At 42.4% G+C, this 16,943-nt stretch overlaps 1 protein-coding gene across 3 annotated transcripts in view; it reads right to left on the bottom strand.

The window, feature by feature from the left end:
• ephb6 (eph receptor B6) overlaps positions 1-16,943 on the bottom strand; it is a 73,252-nt gene that overhangs the window by 40,508 nt on the left and 15,801 nt on the right. For 2 of the 3 annotated variants that reach the window (XM_014154314.3, XM_014154323.3), the window contains exon 3: positions 1,614-1,886. In XM_014154314.3, the coding sequence (XP_014009789.2) occupies positions 1,614-1,886 (273 nt within the window). Of the gene's footprint in view, positions 1-1,613; positions 1,887-4,184; positions 4,332-16,943 lie in introns of those variants that run through there. The other variant, XM_045700017.2, reaches the window with a different exon arrangement.

Below are 16,943 nucleotides of genomic sequence, written 5' to 3'. Positions count from 1 at the left end.
TAACAAATAACCTTTATACTGGTCAGGATGTGACACAACGTCAGCTCATCAAGCCAACTATCTTTATTAATGGCAATGTCAGCTTATCAATGCTATCTATCTTTATTAATGGCAACGTCAGCTTATCAATGCTATCTATCTTTATTAATGGCAACGTCAGCTTATCAATGCTATCTATCTTTATTAATGGCAACGTCAGCTTATCAATGCTATCTATCTTTATTAATGGCAACGTCAGCTTATCAATGCTATCTATCTTTATTAATGGCAACGTCAGCTCATCAAGCCAACTATCTTTATTAATGGCAATGTCAGCTTATCAATGCTATCTATCTTTATTAATAGCAACGTCAGCTTATCAATGCTAGCTATCTTTATTAATAGCAACGTCAGCTCATTAAGCCAACTATCTTTATTAATAGCAACGTCAGCTTATCAATGCTAGCTATCTTTATTAATGGCAACGTCAGCTTATCAATGCTATCTATCTTTATTAATGGCAACGTCAGCTTATCAATGCTATCTATCTTTATTAATGGCAACGTCAGCTTATCAATGCTATCTATCTTTATTAATGGCAACGTCAGCTTATCAATGCTATCTATCTTTATTAATGGCAACGTCAGCTTATCAATGCTATCTATCTTTATTAATGGCAACGTCAGCTTATCAATGCTATCTATCTTTATTAATGGCAACGTCAGCTTATCAATGCTATCTATCTTTATTAATGGCAACGTCAGCTTATCAATGCTATCTATCTTTATTAATGGCAACGTCAGCTTATCAATGCTATCTATCTTTATTAATGGCAACGTCAGCTTATCAATGCTATCTATCTTTATTAATGGCAACGTCAGCTCATCAAGCCAACTATCTTTATTAATGGCAATGTCAGCTTATCAATGCTATCTATCTTTATTAATAGCAACGTCAGCTTATCAATGCTAGCTATCTTTATTAATAGCAACGTCAGCTCATTAAGCCAACTATCTTTATTAATAGCAACGTCAGCTTATCAATGCTAGCTATCTTTATTAATAGCAACGTCAGCTCATCAAGCCAACTATCTTTATTAATAGCAACGTCAGCTTATCAAGCTAGCTATCTTTATTAATAGCAACGTCAGCTTATCAAGCTAGCTATCTTTATTAATAGAAACGTCAGCTCATCAAGCCAACTATCTTTATTAATAGCAACGTCAGCTTATCAAGCCAACTATCTTTATTAATAGCAACATCAGCTTATCAATGCTAACTATCTTTATTAATGGCAGCGTCAGCTTATCAAGCTAGCTATCTTTATTAATAGCAACGTCAGCTTATCCAGCTAGCTATCTTTATTAATGGCAACGTCAGCTCATCAAGCCAACTATATTTATTAATAGCAACGTCAGCTTATCAAGCTAGCTATCTTTATTAACAGCAACGTCCACTTAACAAGCTAGCTAAAATCTTATCTGGTTGAAGCATTGTTCCAACCAAAAAGCACATCAATGAAACAAAGTCTTATTTCTGACATCACAACTAGGAACATGTGTATGTGGCATTACACCTACAATAAGAAGGTGGGATATTAGTGGCATTATGGGAAGTGTAGTCTTTCTGCCCTACCTCTGCATTCCATGTCCTCTCCAGCTCTCTCTGTGAGTCGGCCTGTTTGTAGTAGAGGGTGAGTGTCTCTCGGCAGGAGGGCGAGGGCGAGCGCAGGCTGGCACAGTCCCGCACGGAGAAACGCAGCGTCACAAAGACTCGTGGTGCCGAGAAGCGGAAGAGGAAGGGCGTGGCCAGCCAGTTGTCCTGGAGACGGGGGTTCTGGTTGACGTTGCAGACCTCAAAGGTTCGGATGAGTTTCCCCCGGTCATCTAGGACACTGACCTCATCCCACTGAGAGAGTGAGAGAGAGAGAGAGAGAGAGAGAGAGAGCGAGAGAGAGAGGGGGGAAGAGGAGAAGACAGAGAGAGAGTTATTACTTTATGGATCACTGTATGGGACTTTCTAGGTTATCCTTGAGGTTGGATAGGTTAAGTCCAAGAAGCATTGTACTTTTAGCTTGGTGATGAGTCATTATCAGTATCACTGCACCATTTGAAACTCCCTCTTCATCTGTGTATGCTGTGTGTGTTTGAAATGTGATCTCACTTAAATTGAGAGGAGGAATAAGTAGGAGTAGTTATAAAAACAACAGTACAAAGACTCACAGGCAATACCTTTTTAATATACATTGTAAAACAGTATTAGGACATGAGAGAAGTATTCTTCATCATGAAATCTGATCAACTGATAAATACTAGCACTAAGAAATCTCTATCCCAAGAAGAAATATCAACACATTGAATAAGGCATATTGCTGTGTTTCCCTTTGACTGAGTTCCTTGTTCACTAAACTCAGTCTGACTTGATGGCAGAGATGATACGTGGAGCTGAGTTATCACCAGGAATATTCGTGCCTGTTGAGAAGAATGGGTAGAGTCTCTCAGTAAGGTGCAGCCAGTGAAAGAGTAGATATGAGACCTGGCCTCCACATAAAAGAAAACCTCACCCTCCTCATAATCCACAAAAAAAACCACCTTCTGGGGCTTCTGTCTCAGGGAGAGGTTGACCCAAGGCCCAGCACAAGCCTTGTATTCATTCATATTCCACTGCCCTACAGTCCAGTATCCATCTACAGGACTTGCTGATTCATCACAATCATTCCTGTTGATGGACTCTCCAGCCACTCATAAAACCCACATAGACTTCCCCTTCACCTGCACCTTATAATAGAATCTCCCTGAGGAGAACCTCTTATTCCCTAAAACACAGGCATTATTATCAAACCTCTCTGGGTTGGCAGGGAGATTCTGTTTTATGCTTCCATATCTCACTTTTTTCCGGTCCTCAGACAGGATGAGTTTGGTATTCACTGTATGAGGGTCCAAAGTCACATCCACTGCACACTGCTGTGTCCTCTTCAGATCAGCATCACACAACTTCCCCATCTCTTTATTCAGTATTTTCCAGCTGAGACAGTACTCCTCATAGTCCCCACACACAGACCACTGTGGACACTGATCTCAGACCAGTACTTGGTAGTTGGAAGGGTGGTGCAGATGGATGGAGAGCTCTGGAGGAGGAGGAGGAGGAGGTGATCTTAAATATCTGAGAGCTGCTCCAGCTCAGTGCTTCTCATCTGTAACTCAGTGATTTCCTGCTCCAGCTCTTCAATGATTATTTCAGCCTGCTTCTCTGCTGCTTTACGTTTCTTCTCTATCTCCATAATGACCTCAGCCTGGCTTCTCTCAATGGAGCACACTAAAGCAGTGAAGACCTCCACATTGTCTGCTATCTCTCTCTTTGTATCTATCTTGCTGAGCTCTACTGTCTGTTTGATCTCCTTAACCTTCAGCAGTCTCTCCTGGATCATCTTCTGAACTTTACTCTTAGTCTTCCCTATCTGAGTCTTCCCCTCACCATACTCTTCCTCTATGGGGACAGTCTTGTGAGTCTTGTGGTCTGTCTCAGTGCAGAACTGACACACACACGTCTGGTCTCTCCTACAGAACAGCTCCAGGGGTCTCTCATGCTTCTTACACACCCTGTCTTACAGGTTCTCCACAGGGTTGATCAGCTTGTGTTTCTTGAAGGAAACAACTCTCTGATGAGGCTCCAGGTGAGTCTCACAGTAAGACTTCAGGGCCTTGTGCTCCCCCTCAGTGCAGACGTCACATGGTACTTCTCCAGGTTTGGCGGTGGTTGTCTGGGCTTGTCCTGGGCTGATGGATGTGGCTTCAACTGGAGCCAACTTCTTGAGCTGAGCAGCCATTTCAGAAATGAAAGTGTTGACACAAAGCTCAGGTCTTCTGCCAAATATCTCTACACATTGGACACTGGCACAAGTCAATGGTGTCCCAGTATCCTCTGATACAGGTAGTAGTTGTGTCCACATGGGATGGAGACTGTCTCAGTGAACACATCCAGACAGATAGAACACTGGAACTGCTCTTCAGACAGGAGAATACAGGAGGAATCCATAGCTGGAAAAATATCATGGGCCCTCTGAAATCCTTAATTCTATCTCATTTTCTTCTTTTTAATCATTCTGTTTCATTTCTAGGTGTCAACAATATAGCAACACACTGTTTTATACACTGTTAAATCATGTAACAACATAGAAAACAAGTATCACACATTCTATTTGTTCACCTTCTCTCTACTCATCTCCGCGTGTGTTGACTGTTCTTTCTCTTCTTCTGATTAGAAAAAGGGTCAACAGTGACTGGAGGCTACAGGAGGCGCAACTGTGTGGATAGATTCTGAGTGTAAAAGATCGATCCTGTTCATAACATTGAGGTTTCCATTAGTTTCACTTTAGCAGTCATGTCACTAAGCCCCTCCCTGCTCAGTATTGTTTACAGAGAGAGAAAGAGAGAGAGAGAGAGAGAGAGAGAGAGAGAGAGAGAGAGAGAGAGAGAGAGAGAGAGAGAGAGAGAGAGAGAGAGAGAGAGAAGGCAAAAAGGGCCTTCTATGCCATCAAAAGGAACATAAAACTTGACATACCAATTAGGATCTGTCTAAAAATACTTGAATCAGTTATAGAACCCGTTGCCCTTTATGGTTGTGAGGTCTGGGTTCCGCTCACCAACCAAGAATTCACAAAATGGGATAAACACCAAAGTGAGACTCTGCATGCAGAATTCTGCAAAAATGTCCTCCGTGTACAACGTAAAACACCAAATAATGCATGCAGAGCAGAACTAGGCCGATACTCACTAATTATCAAGATCCAGAAAAGTGATCTTAAATTCTACATCATCCTAAAAGGAAGCGATTTGCAAACCTTCCATATTTAACTAGGCAAGTCAGTTAAGAACAAATTCTTATTTACAATGACAGCCTAGGAACAGCGGGTTAACTACCTTGTTCAAGGGCAGAACAACAGATTTTTATCTTGTCAGCTCAGGGATTTGATCTAGCAAGCTTTTGGTTACTAGCGCACCGCTCTAACCACTAGGCTACCTGCCGCCCCAATCTTCCATAACAAAGCCATCACCTACAGAGAGATGTACCTGGAGAAGAGTACCCTATGCAAGCTGGTCCTGGGGCTCGGTTTACAAACACAAACAAACCCCACAGAGCCCCAGGACAGCAACACAATTAGACCTAACCAAATAGTGAGAAAACAAAAAGATAATTACTTGACACATTGGAAAGAATTAACAAAAGAACTGAACAAACTAGAATGTTATTTAGCCCTATACAGAGAGTACTCCGTGGCAGAAAACCTGACCACTGTGACTGACCCAAAATGAAGGAAAGCTTGGACTATTTACAGACTCAGTGAGTATAGCCTTTCTATTGAGAAAGGCCGCCGTAGGCAGACTTGGCTCTCAAGAGAAGATAGGCTATGTGCACACTGCCCACAAAATGAGGTGGAAACTGAGCTGCACTTCCTAACATCCTGCCAAATGTATACTACCGCTCAAAAGTTTGGGTTCACTTAGAAATGTTCTTGTTTTTGAAAGAAAAGCAATTTTTTTGTCCATTAAAATAACATAAAATTGATCAGAAATACAGTGTAGACATTGTTCATGTTCTAAATGACTATTGTAGCTGGAAACAGCTGATCAACTATGGAATATCTACATAGGCCCATTATCAGCAACCATCACTTCTGTGTTCCAATGGCACATTGTGTTAGCTAATCCAAGTTTATAATTTTAAAAGGCTAATTGATCATTAGAAAACCCTTTTGCAATTATGTTAGCACAGCTGAAAACTGTTGTTCTGATTAAATAAGCAATAAAACGGGCCTTCTTTAGACTAGCTGAGTATCTGGAGAATCAGCATTTGTGGGTTCAATTACAGGCTCAAAATGGCCAGAAACAAAGACTTTTCATCTGAAACTCATCAGTCTATTCTTGTTCTGAGAAATGAAGGCTATTCCATGCGAGAAATTGCTAAGAAAATGAAGATCTTGTACAACGCTGTGTACTTGCATTCTTATCGGCAAACTCAACAGCCTTGGATTCTCAAATGACTGCCTTGCCTGGTTCACCAACTACTTCTCGATAGAGTTCAGTGTGTCAAATTGGAGGGCCTGTTGTCCGGACCTCTGGCAGTCTCTATGGGGGTGCCACAGGGTTCAACTCTCAGGCCGACTGTTTTCTCTGTATACATCAATGATGTCGCTCTTGCTGCTGGTGATTCTCTGATCCACCTCAGCGCAGACGACACCATTCTGTATTCTTCTGGCCCTTCTTTGGACACTGTGTTAACAAACCTCCAGACGAGCTTCAATGCCATACAACACTCCTTCCGTGGCCTCCAACTGCTCTTAAATGCAAGTAAAACTAAATGCATGCTCTTCAACCGATTGATTCCCACACCCGCTCGCCCGTCCAGCATCATTACTCTGGACGGTTCTGACTTAGAATATGTGGACAACTACAAATACCTAGGTGTCTGGTTAGACTGTAAACTCTCCTTCCAGATTCACATTAAGCATCTCAATCCAAAATTAAATCTAGAATTGGCTTCCTATTTCGCAACAAAGCATCCTTCACTCATGCTACCAAACATACCCTCGTAAAACTGACTATCCTACCGATCCTCGACTTCGGCAATGTCATTTACAAAATAGCCTCCAACACTCTACTCAGCAAATTGGATGCAGTCTATCACAGTGCCATCCGTTTTGTCACCAAAGCCCAATATACTACCCACCACTGCGACCTGTATGCTCTTGTTGGCTGGCCCTCACTTCATATTCATCGCAAAACCCACTGGCTCCAGGTCATCTATAAGTCTTTGCTAGGTAAAGCCCCGCCTTATCTCATCTCACTGGTCACCATAGCAGCACCCACCTGTAGCACGTGCTCTAGCAGGTATCTTTCACTGGTCACCCCCAGAGCCAACTCCTCCTTTTGCCGCTTTTCCTTCCAGTTCTCTGCTGCCAATGACTGGAACGAAGCTGAAGGATTATAACTCCCTCACTAACTTTTAGCATCAGCTGTCAGAGCAGCTTACCGATCATTGCACCTGTACATAGCCCATCTGTAAATAGCCCACCCAACTACCTCATCCCAATATTGTTATTTATTTTTTTGCTCCTTTGCACCCCAGTATCTCTACTTGCACATTCATCTTCTGCATATCCATCACTCGTGTTTAATTGCTAAATTGTAATTATTTCGCCACTATGGCCTATTTATTGCCTTACCTCCTTAATCTTACTACATTTGCACACACTGTATATAGACTTTTCTATTGTGTTATTGACTATACATTTGTTTATCCCATGTGTAACTCTGTGCTGTTTGTGTCACACTGCTTTGCTCCATCTTGGCCAGGTCGCAGTTGTAAATGAGAACTTGTTCTCAACTGGCCTAGCTGGTTAAATAAAGGTGAAATAAATAAAAAAAATGTAAAACTACTCCCTTCACAGAACAGAGCAAACTGGCTCTAACCAGAATAGAAAGAGGAGTGGGAGGTCCCGGTGCACAACTGAGCAAGAGGATAAGTACATAAGAGTGACTAGTTTGAGAAACAGACGCCTCACAAGTCCTCAACTGGCAGCTTCATTAAATAGTATCCGCAAAACACCAGTCTCAACGTCAACAGTGAAGAGGCAACTCTGGGATGCTGGACTTCTAAGCAGAGTTGCAAGAAAAAGCCATATCTCAGACTGGTCAATAAAAATAACATTTTAAGATGGGCAAAAGAACACAGACACTAGACAGAGGAACTCTGCCTAGAAGGCCAGCATCCCGGAGTCGCCTTATGTTGGAAGTTGAAAACACTCTAACCTTCAGAGATGACCGGGACATCAGTGGAATGGATCTGGCACACGAGACTCAGAATTTACCTGATCTGATCAGCCTTTGAGCTGCTTTCCTTTCTCTGTGAGAAAAACCTGGAGGAATTCTATCCTAACCTTTGGACATCCCTAAGAATTGCAGTCACCCTACCAGTAACAGTAGCATCGGCAGAGAGAATCTTTCAAATGAAAGCTCATCAAAAGCTACCTGAGGTCTTCCATGTCACAGGAACGTTTGAGTGGTCTGACCATCATGAGCAGAAATCATGACGTGGGGAAACACATGTCCTATGATGACATCATTGATGATTTTGCCTCAAAAAAGTGCAGAAGAGGAATATTTTGATGGTAAGATATTAATTCAAACATTCAAATGTTTACACACTTAGTAACATTTAAGAACCGCCACTGGAAGGGAGGATTGTAGTGGGAGCACTGGGGTGTCAGGTGTGACTGTGTGGCAATGGCAAATGGTTTACATGTCTCACGGGTCAGGTAGGAGGGCCCCTTAGCAGAATTTTGCTTAGGGCCCCAGGGAGGTCAGGCCCCTCGGCACTTACAGTATGCATAGTTGGTAAATCCAAGGGAGAAATGGCCCATGGACTCAAAGGTAAAACATTAATATTTTCATTGTAATATACAGTGTTATGATATCAGAGAAGATATCAGCATAATACAAATAAATAAGCTGATAAACATATACAAACATATTCTCTAATGAATGTACAAATATAAACACAGTCATACTTTATGGGAGAGATGATAAGATGAGCTGTGTTGGAAGGATTATAGCCTGTAGAGAAGAATGGGTGGAGTCTCCGTGAAAGTGCAGCCAGTGAAAGAGTACATATGGGACCTGGCCTCCACATCATAAAAGGAGACCTCACCCCCCTCATAATCCACAAACACCCCCACCTTCCCGGGCTTCACTCTCAGGGAGAGGAGAACTTTAGGTTCATCATCAGCAATGTACTCCCCACCCCTCAGCTCCACAGTCCAGGATCCTTTTACAGGACTCAGTAGATTCAACCCCTTAGTCTGAGTAGCCATTTGATTACCTGTTCAGGAGTCTTATGGCTTGGGGGTAGAAGCTGTTAAGAGGCCTTTTGGACCTAGACTTGGCGCTCCGGTACTGCTTGCCATGCGGTAGCAGAGAGAACAGTCTATGACTAGGTAGATAGATAGATTCTTTAAAGTGTTAAAGTTCGATCCTGTTCATAACATTCAGGTTTCCAGTTTCACTTCAGAAACGTGGCGTTCTTAAGCCCCTCCCTGCCCTGTACTGTTTACTGAGAGAAAAAGAGAGCGAGAGAGACAGAGAGAAAATGAGAGAAAGAAAGAGAGAGAGACGAGGGGGGTAGAGAGAGTGTGTGGCAGTATGTTATTATAAGTCCTATGGGACCGTATAAAACACCGTTTTATTAATTAATCTTGAAAATATACTCCGAACACTTTTAGCACGGTCTGTTCGTTATGTTAGTTCATAATAACTGCAGGACTTTATGGGACCTTGAGTGGAATGTTATCCAAAGTCCAAGAAGTGTTATCTGGTTTAGCTGGTGATAAGGCCTTATGAGTATCACCTTTAACTAGCTCTCTGCCTCTGTGATCTGTGTGTTTAAAATTGGATGTGATCTTCAAAAAGTGAGAGGATGAACAAGGGTGGCGTGTATGCGCATTTTGCAAATCCTACAGGAGGAAAAATGACACATGGACTAAATATACAAATATTATTTTATTATTGCAATATAAAGTATTAGCATCAGAGAAACACTGTTCATTGTGCTATCTCATCAACCTATAAGTTATCCTATACTACTAAATGTATGGTAACATTTTTACACATTCATTTTGATGACTGAATTCCATGTTCACTACACTCAGTCAAGCTTGACGTGAGAGATGATACGTGGAGCTGAGTTATCACCTAAATAATTAGTGCTGGGGGAGAGAAGTGGGTGGAGTCTCTCAGTGAAGGTGCAGACAGTGAAAGAGTATATGTAGGATCCATCTTCCATATCATAAATGGAGAACTCACCCTCCTCATAATCCACAAACACCCACCTTCTGGAGCTTCTCTCTGAGGGAGAGCAAGACTCCAGACTCTGTGCGAGCTCCATAGTCATTCCCGTTCTTCAGTCCCACAGTCCAATATCCATGTACAGGGCTGAGTGGATTAAAGCCCCTCCTGTTGATGGACTCTCTAGCCACTCCTAAAGCCCAACCGGTCTTCCCTTTCATCTGCATCTCATAGTGGAATCTCCCCGAGGAGAACCCCTGCATTTTTAAACACAGGGATTTGTGTACAATCTCTCTGTGTTATTAGGGAGTTTCTGCTCTATGACTCCAACTCTCACTTCTTTCCGGTCCTCAGACAGGATAAGAACAGGATATGCTGCATCAGGGCTCAGAGTCACCTCCACTGCACACTGACTACAGGACATCATGTACTCTTCAGAAAGTGAGAGGAGAAATAAGGGTAATGTATTCCTAGTTTGTAAATCCAACAGGATTTGGCACAGACACAATGGCACATGGACTCAAAGATACAACTTTTAAATGTTCATTGTATTATACAGTGTTATGATATCAGAGAAGAATTCATCATAATAACATTTAATAAACTGATAACATACACTCATGTATTCTCTAATGAATGTACAAATATAAACACAGTCATATTGGGCATAATATGCTTTCATTCTGTGTGACTGATTTCCCTGTTCGCTAAACTCAGTCAGACTTGATGGGAGAGATGATAAGATGAGTTGTGTTGGAAGGATTATAGCCTGTAGAGAAGAATGGGTGGAGTCTCTCCGTGAAAGTGCAGCCAGTGAAAGAGTACATATGGGACCTGGCCTCCACATCATAAAAGGAGACCTCACCCCCCTCATAATCCACAAACACCCCCACCTTCCCGGGCTTCACTCTCAGGGTGAAGGGGACATGAGGTTCATCATCAGCAATGTACTCCCCACCCCTCAGCTCCACAGTCCAGGATCCATTTACAGGACTCAGTAGATTCCACCCGTTCCTCTTTATGGACTATCTAGCCATTCCTAAAGCCCTAAAACGTCTTCCCTTTCACCTGCACCTCCTAGTAGAAACTCCCTGAGGAGAACCCCTCCTTTCCTAAAACACAGGGATGAATTTCAAACCTCTCTGGGTTAGCCGGGTGATTCTGCTTTATATCAACACACTTGACCTGTTTCCGGTCCTTAGACAGGATGAGAATTGGATTTGCTGTATCAGAATCCAGGGTGACATCCACTGCACACTGCTGCATCATCTTCAACTTGACTTCAGGAAACTTCTCCATCTTTTTATTCAGTGTCTTCTCCAGTTGAGACACAGTTCTCCTCAATGTCTCTACACCTAGACTGCTGTGAACACTGATCTCAGACCAGTTCTTCGTAGGTGAAAGGATGATACAGACGGATGGGGACCTTTGGAGAAAGATTAACTGGTCGTCAATATCTGAGAGCTGCTCCAGCTCAGTGCTTCCTCTCTTTTGCTCAGTGATTTCCTGCTCCAGCTCTTCAATAAGCCCTTCAGCCCGCTTCTCTGCTGCTTTCTGCTTCTCCTCAATGAGCTCAGCCTGGCTTCTCTCAGTACAGCGCACCATAGCAGTGAAGACCTCCGCATTGTCTGCTATCTCTCTCTTTGCATCTCTCTTGCTGAGCTCTACTGCATGTTTGATCTCCTTAGTCTTCCCTATCTGAGTCTTCCCCTCACCATACTCTTCCTCTATGGGGACAGTCTTGTGAGTCTTGTGGTCTGTCTCAGTGCAGAACTGACACACACACGTCTGGTCTCTCCTACAGAACAGCTCCAGGGGTCTCTCATGCTTCTTACACACCCTGTCTTACAGGTTCTCCACAGGGTTGATCAGCTTGTGTTTCTTGAAGGAAACAACTCTCTGATGAGGCTCCAGGTGAGTCTCACAGTTAGAGGCCAGACACACCAGGCAGGACTTCAGGGCCATGAGCTTTGTCTCAGTACAGACATCACATGACACTTCTCCAGGTTTGGCGAGGGTTGTCTGGGCTTGTCCTGGGGTGAAGGATGTGGCTTCAACTGGAGCCAACTTTTTGAGCTGAGCAGCCATTTCAGAAATGAAAGTATTGACAAAGAGATCAGGTCTCTTATCAAATGTCTTTTTACACATTGGACACTGGCACAAGTCAATGGTGTCCCAGTATCCTCTGATACAGGCAGTAGTTGTGTCCACAGGGGATGGAGACTGGCTCAGTGAACACATCCAGACAGATAGAACACTGTAACTGCTCTTCAGACAGGAGAATACAGGAGGAATCCATAGCTGGAAACAGACCAAATAACAATCTATTATAGTCTCTCTGAAATCAGTCATTCTATCTTTGAATAAATAAATAATTATATTGTTTCATTTCTCAGTGTGAACAATATAGCAATACACTGTTTTATGATCACACCATATCAGACAATCTCTTTACTTTCTCTCTACTCACCTCAGCGTCTGTTAACTATGTTCTTTCTCTTCTTCTGATCAGGAAAAGGCTCCAGTGACGAGACGACAGTAGGTAACAGTACAGCTGTATAGATAGATTCTTTAAAGTGTAAAAGTTTGATCCTGTTCATAACATTCAGGTTTCACTTCAGCAATGTGATGTTCCTAAACCCCTCCCTACCTACTGTTTACTGACTGCAGGGCTGATACTCTGCTCTGTTGGGGCTTGGGGGCAGTATTTTCATGGCCGGATGAAAAACGTACCCAATTTAAACAGGTTACTACTCTGGCCCAGAAAATAGAATATGCATATTATTAGTAGATCTGGATAGAAAACACTCTGACGTTTCTAAAACTGTTTGAATGGTGCCTGTGAGTATAACAGAACTCATATGGCAGGCAAAAAAACAGAGAAAAAATGAATCAGGATGTGGGAGAAATTAGAAATGTAGTTTTTCTTTTGAATCCCTTGAAAAACTACAGTGACATAGGATTTATGTTACACCTCCTAACTCTTCCATTGGCTGTCAACAATCTTTAGGAACTGGTTTCATCCGTCACCTGTTACCGGGCAGAAAATTGTGGCTCAGTCAATCATTGGCCAGTCTGAGGAGAGGTGTCTTATGACGCGTGTGCACGTGACTTTGTTGTTTTTTATTTTTCTTCTGGGATGAATACCTATTGCCCGGTTGTAAAATTATCGCAATTTTACGTAAAAAAATACCCTAAAGGATTGATTGTAAACATCGTTTGACGTGTTTCTACAAACGGTAATGGAACTTTGAACATTTCGTCTATGGATATGCATCCACGCCACATGGCATTGTAAAGTGTTCTGGATGGGTCAACAAAACGGACGTATTTGGACATAAATGATGGACTTTGCAAAACAAATAAAAATTTATTGTGGAAGTGGGTGCCCATCCGAGTGCATTCCCCCGAAGATCAGCAAAGGTAAGTAAATATTTCGAACATATTTTTAGAGATTTGTCGACGTCGTGATTGTAGGCTAACTGTATAGCTTAGCATTGAAGGCTAAGTTCTGTACTCAGAATATTGAACAATGTGCTTTTTCCGTAAAGTTAATTTGAAATCTGACAAAGTGGTTGCATAAAGGAGTAGATTATCTCTAATTCTTTAAATAATTGTTATACATTTTGTCAACGTTTATGAGTTCTTCTGTAAATTAAATGTGTCTATTCACCGGCAGTTATGGGGAGAAAACATTTTCTGAACGTCACGCGCCAATGTAAAAATTGGGTTTTTGGATATAAATATAAACTTGATCGAACAAGAAATGCATGTATTGTCTAACATGATGTCCTAGGAGTGTCATCTGATGAAGATTGTCAAAGGTTAGTGCTTAATTTTAGCTGTATATCTGGTTTTGTGATGGCTATCCGTGCTTGGAAAATTGCTTTTTTTTTTTTTTTTTGCTAAGGTGCTATGCTAAAATAATCTAATGTTTTGCTTTCACCGTAAAGCCTTTTTGAAATCGGACAATGTGATTGGATTAACAAGTAGAGTATCTTTAAAATGCCATATAATACTTGATTTTAATTTTGAGATTATTTTGTTTTGAATTTCGCGCCGTGCTATCTCACTGATTGTTGTCCAACCAATCCCTTTAGCGGGATTGTATCCTCTAGAGGTTAAAGGAATAGAGTCAATATTTAACAGCTTGGCTCTCCCATTCACGGGTGTATGTCCCTTCAGGTAGGTCCCTCCCCATTTCATTCCGTTTGCTTACATTTAAGAAAGTTTTTCAACAGAAAGGGCAAAATAAATACACCCATTGTACTATTATACAGTTTCTATCTTGTGTATAACGGGGGTTGTGTGCATACATGTGTCTATACATGCTGTAACTGTATATAAACATAGGTCTTTTGAAATATATATACATACTTTCTGAGTGCAACATGATATTACACAGACATTTATGCATTATCAATTATCAATTATCAATCAAAAACGTACAGTATATACATAGATTGTCTATATAAACAGCCCACAGTGCATTAAACATCACTGCTAATCATAACATGGTCTTCGTGAACACACATGGTCCTACTCAAGGTTGAATTGTTATTAGTCATATGTATGGGATACACAAGGCATACACCGTCCAACTAAATGCTTACTGACAGGTTCCTTCTGGGCAATGCAACACCAATAAGAAATAAGAAAAGAATACAAACATAAAGTTAATGGCTCATTAGAATGCATATATATATATATTTGCCTAAGTATAATAGAGGAAGGCACAGGTTATAATCACAGTGTGTGTGTGCAGCCTTACCTAGCCTTACCTACACAGTGTGTGTCTACAGCCTTACCTATTGTTTACCTATTGTTCTTCCAGTGTAAATGTTGAGCTTCGCTCAGTACAGAGAGATATTATGTTTGATCCCAATCTGTGGAATAAACACTTTACTGTATCTCATGCAAGCTAGACCACTGAGAAGGCAACACAAGTGTGTTTGATAATCCTGCACTTTGTTAATTTAACACTGAGAGAGGGTATCTCAGGCTAAATGCAGTGTTATCTAACTTCACAGATTTTTTTCATGAAAATATGCTTGGCAATAATTCATGAAGTACACACAACTGCTTTTAAAATGTTAAAATCTTAACTTGGTATGTGTAAAGTCGTCATTTACATGTCATTTGTGTGTGTGATATTAATTGCATGTTTTATGGGACTGTGCATTATTGCCATGCATCTCTCTGTCTCTCTCTCTCTCTCTCTCTCTCTCTCTCTCTCTCTCTCTCTCTCTCTCTCTCTCTCTCTCTGTCTCCCCCTGTCTCTGTCTCTCTCTCTCTCTCTCTCTCTCTCTCTCTCTCTCTCTCCCTCTCCCTCTCTCTCTCTCTCTCTCTCTCTCTCTCTCTCTCTCTCTTTCTCTCTCTCTTTCTCTCTCGCTTTCTCTCTCTCTCTCACTCTCTTTTGCTCTCTCTCTATTTTTGGTAATGGAGGATAAGAACACAAGTTTACGGTGTGGAAATTCAGGACAGCTGAAGTGAGACCTGAAGCTGCTCAAAACAGTCGCTCAGGATGAGAAGGTCTGCTGAATGAGTCAAATGTAAATGTGATGCAGGGCTTAGTTTCAGCGATTATACACTAGGACGCTCCTCTGTATGAAAAGGCTTTGCTTTAGGCCATTGTGGCCCTGAGTGACAAGCAGAGCATTTTCTGTTGTAATACAGTAGCTACTCTACTGCTGTGTACTAGTCCTCATCATCATTCCAATCTGCCAGGGTCCTGATCTGTACACCCTAGCAGAGTATACTGTATCTCTCGTGTGTGTGTGTACGTGTGTGTGTGTGTGTGTGTGTGTGTGTGTGTGTGTGTGTGTGTGTGTGTGTGTGTGTGTGTGTGTGTGTGTGTGTGTGTGTGTGTGTGTGTGTGTGTGTGTACGTGTGTGTGTACGTGTGTGTGTACGTGTGTGTGTGTGTTTGTCTCCTTGTCCACAGAAAAAGAGCAGAGAACCAAAGCCCTCCACCATCACACTGACAGAGAGAGTGCATTCCCATTTGGTGCAATTGAAGTAATGATAACATCAGAGAACACGTGAAAAGAGGCTGAGAGGCTGGCAGACTAATGAGAGGAGAGAACAGTCCCTCCTAGGCACTGATACAGGTTATGTTAGGAGAGAGAGAGGGAAACAGAGAATGAGAGTGTGTGACAGAATATGTATGTGACACAGATTGTGTGTGTGTGTGTGTGTGTGTGTGTGTGTATGTGTGTGTGTGTGTGTGTGTGTGTGTGTGTGTGTGTGTGTGTGTGTGTGTGTGTGTGTGTGTGTGTGTGTGTGTGTGTGTGTGTGTGTGTGTGTGTGTGTGTGTGTGTGTGTGTGTGTGTGTGTGCGTGCGTGCGTGCGTGCGAGAGAGAGAGAGAGAGAGGGGGGGACTGTCCCCTCCAGGCAGTGATCCGGGTTATGTCAGGAGAGAGAGAGAGAGAGAGACAGAAAAGTAGAGAGAAATGAAGGGAGAGAGAGAGGGAGGGAGTAAGAGGGAGTAAGAGGGAGCAGGGGGTTGTGTGCATACGTGTGACAGATTGTGTTTGTGTAAGAGAGGGAAGGAGAGAGAGAGAGGTACTGTAGGTAAAAGTCATAGGGGATAGAGTGGAGACTCTTAGCCAGGCATACAGGATGAGTGTGAGTGAGTGAGCACAGGTCTAAATGTGTGACATCGCGTGTGTGCTGTGCCACCATACATCCATGAATAAATACTGAAACCCCCCTGCTTGCATTTTTTTCCTGTGTTTTTTCCCCCTTCCTCTTATCCCCTTCCCCCTCTTTCTCTCTCCATCTCATGAGTGGAAAAAAGTAGACAGATTGGGGAGAGGGGGGTGGAGGAGAGAGACAAGTCATTTTTGATTTAATCTGAACCGAAATCCCAGAAAAACAACAAATCTCCACAGTGACAGAGGACAGGGAGGAGCAAGGCCTCAGACACACTGAATGGCACAGAGAGAGAGAGAAATGAGGGTGGGAGGAGAGAGGGATAAGAGAGAGGAAGAATGGATGGGAGATGATGTGGATGAAGAGAGGAATAGAAAGCAGAGGAAGAGAGGAGGGATGGAAGAAGGAAGGAAGAGAACGGGAGAAATGGATGGAGAGGAGAGAGAGAAGTGGAGGAGGGATGGAGGGATGGA

This window comes from Salmo salar, chromosome 02, assembly GCF_965601325.2.
Source record: "Salmo salar chromosome 02, fSalSal1, whole genome shotgun sequence".
Lineage (NCBI taxonomy): Eukaryota > Metazoa > Chordata > Actinopteri > Salmoniformes > Salmonidae > Salmo > Salmo salar.
The sequence above is the reverse complement of the archived record's forward strand: the minus strand, read 5'-3'. Positions and strand labels throughout refer to the sequence as shown.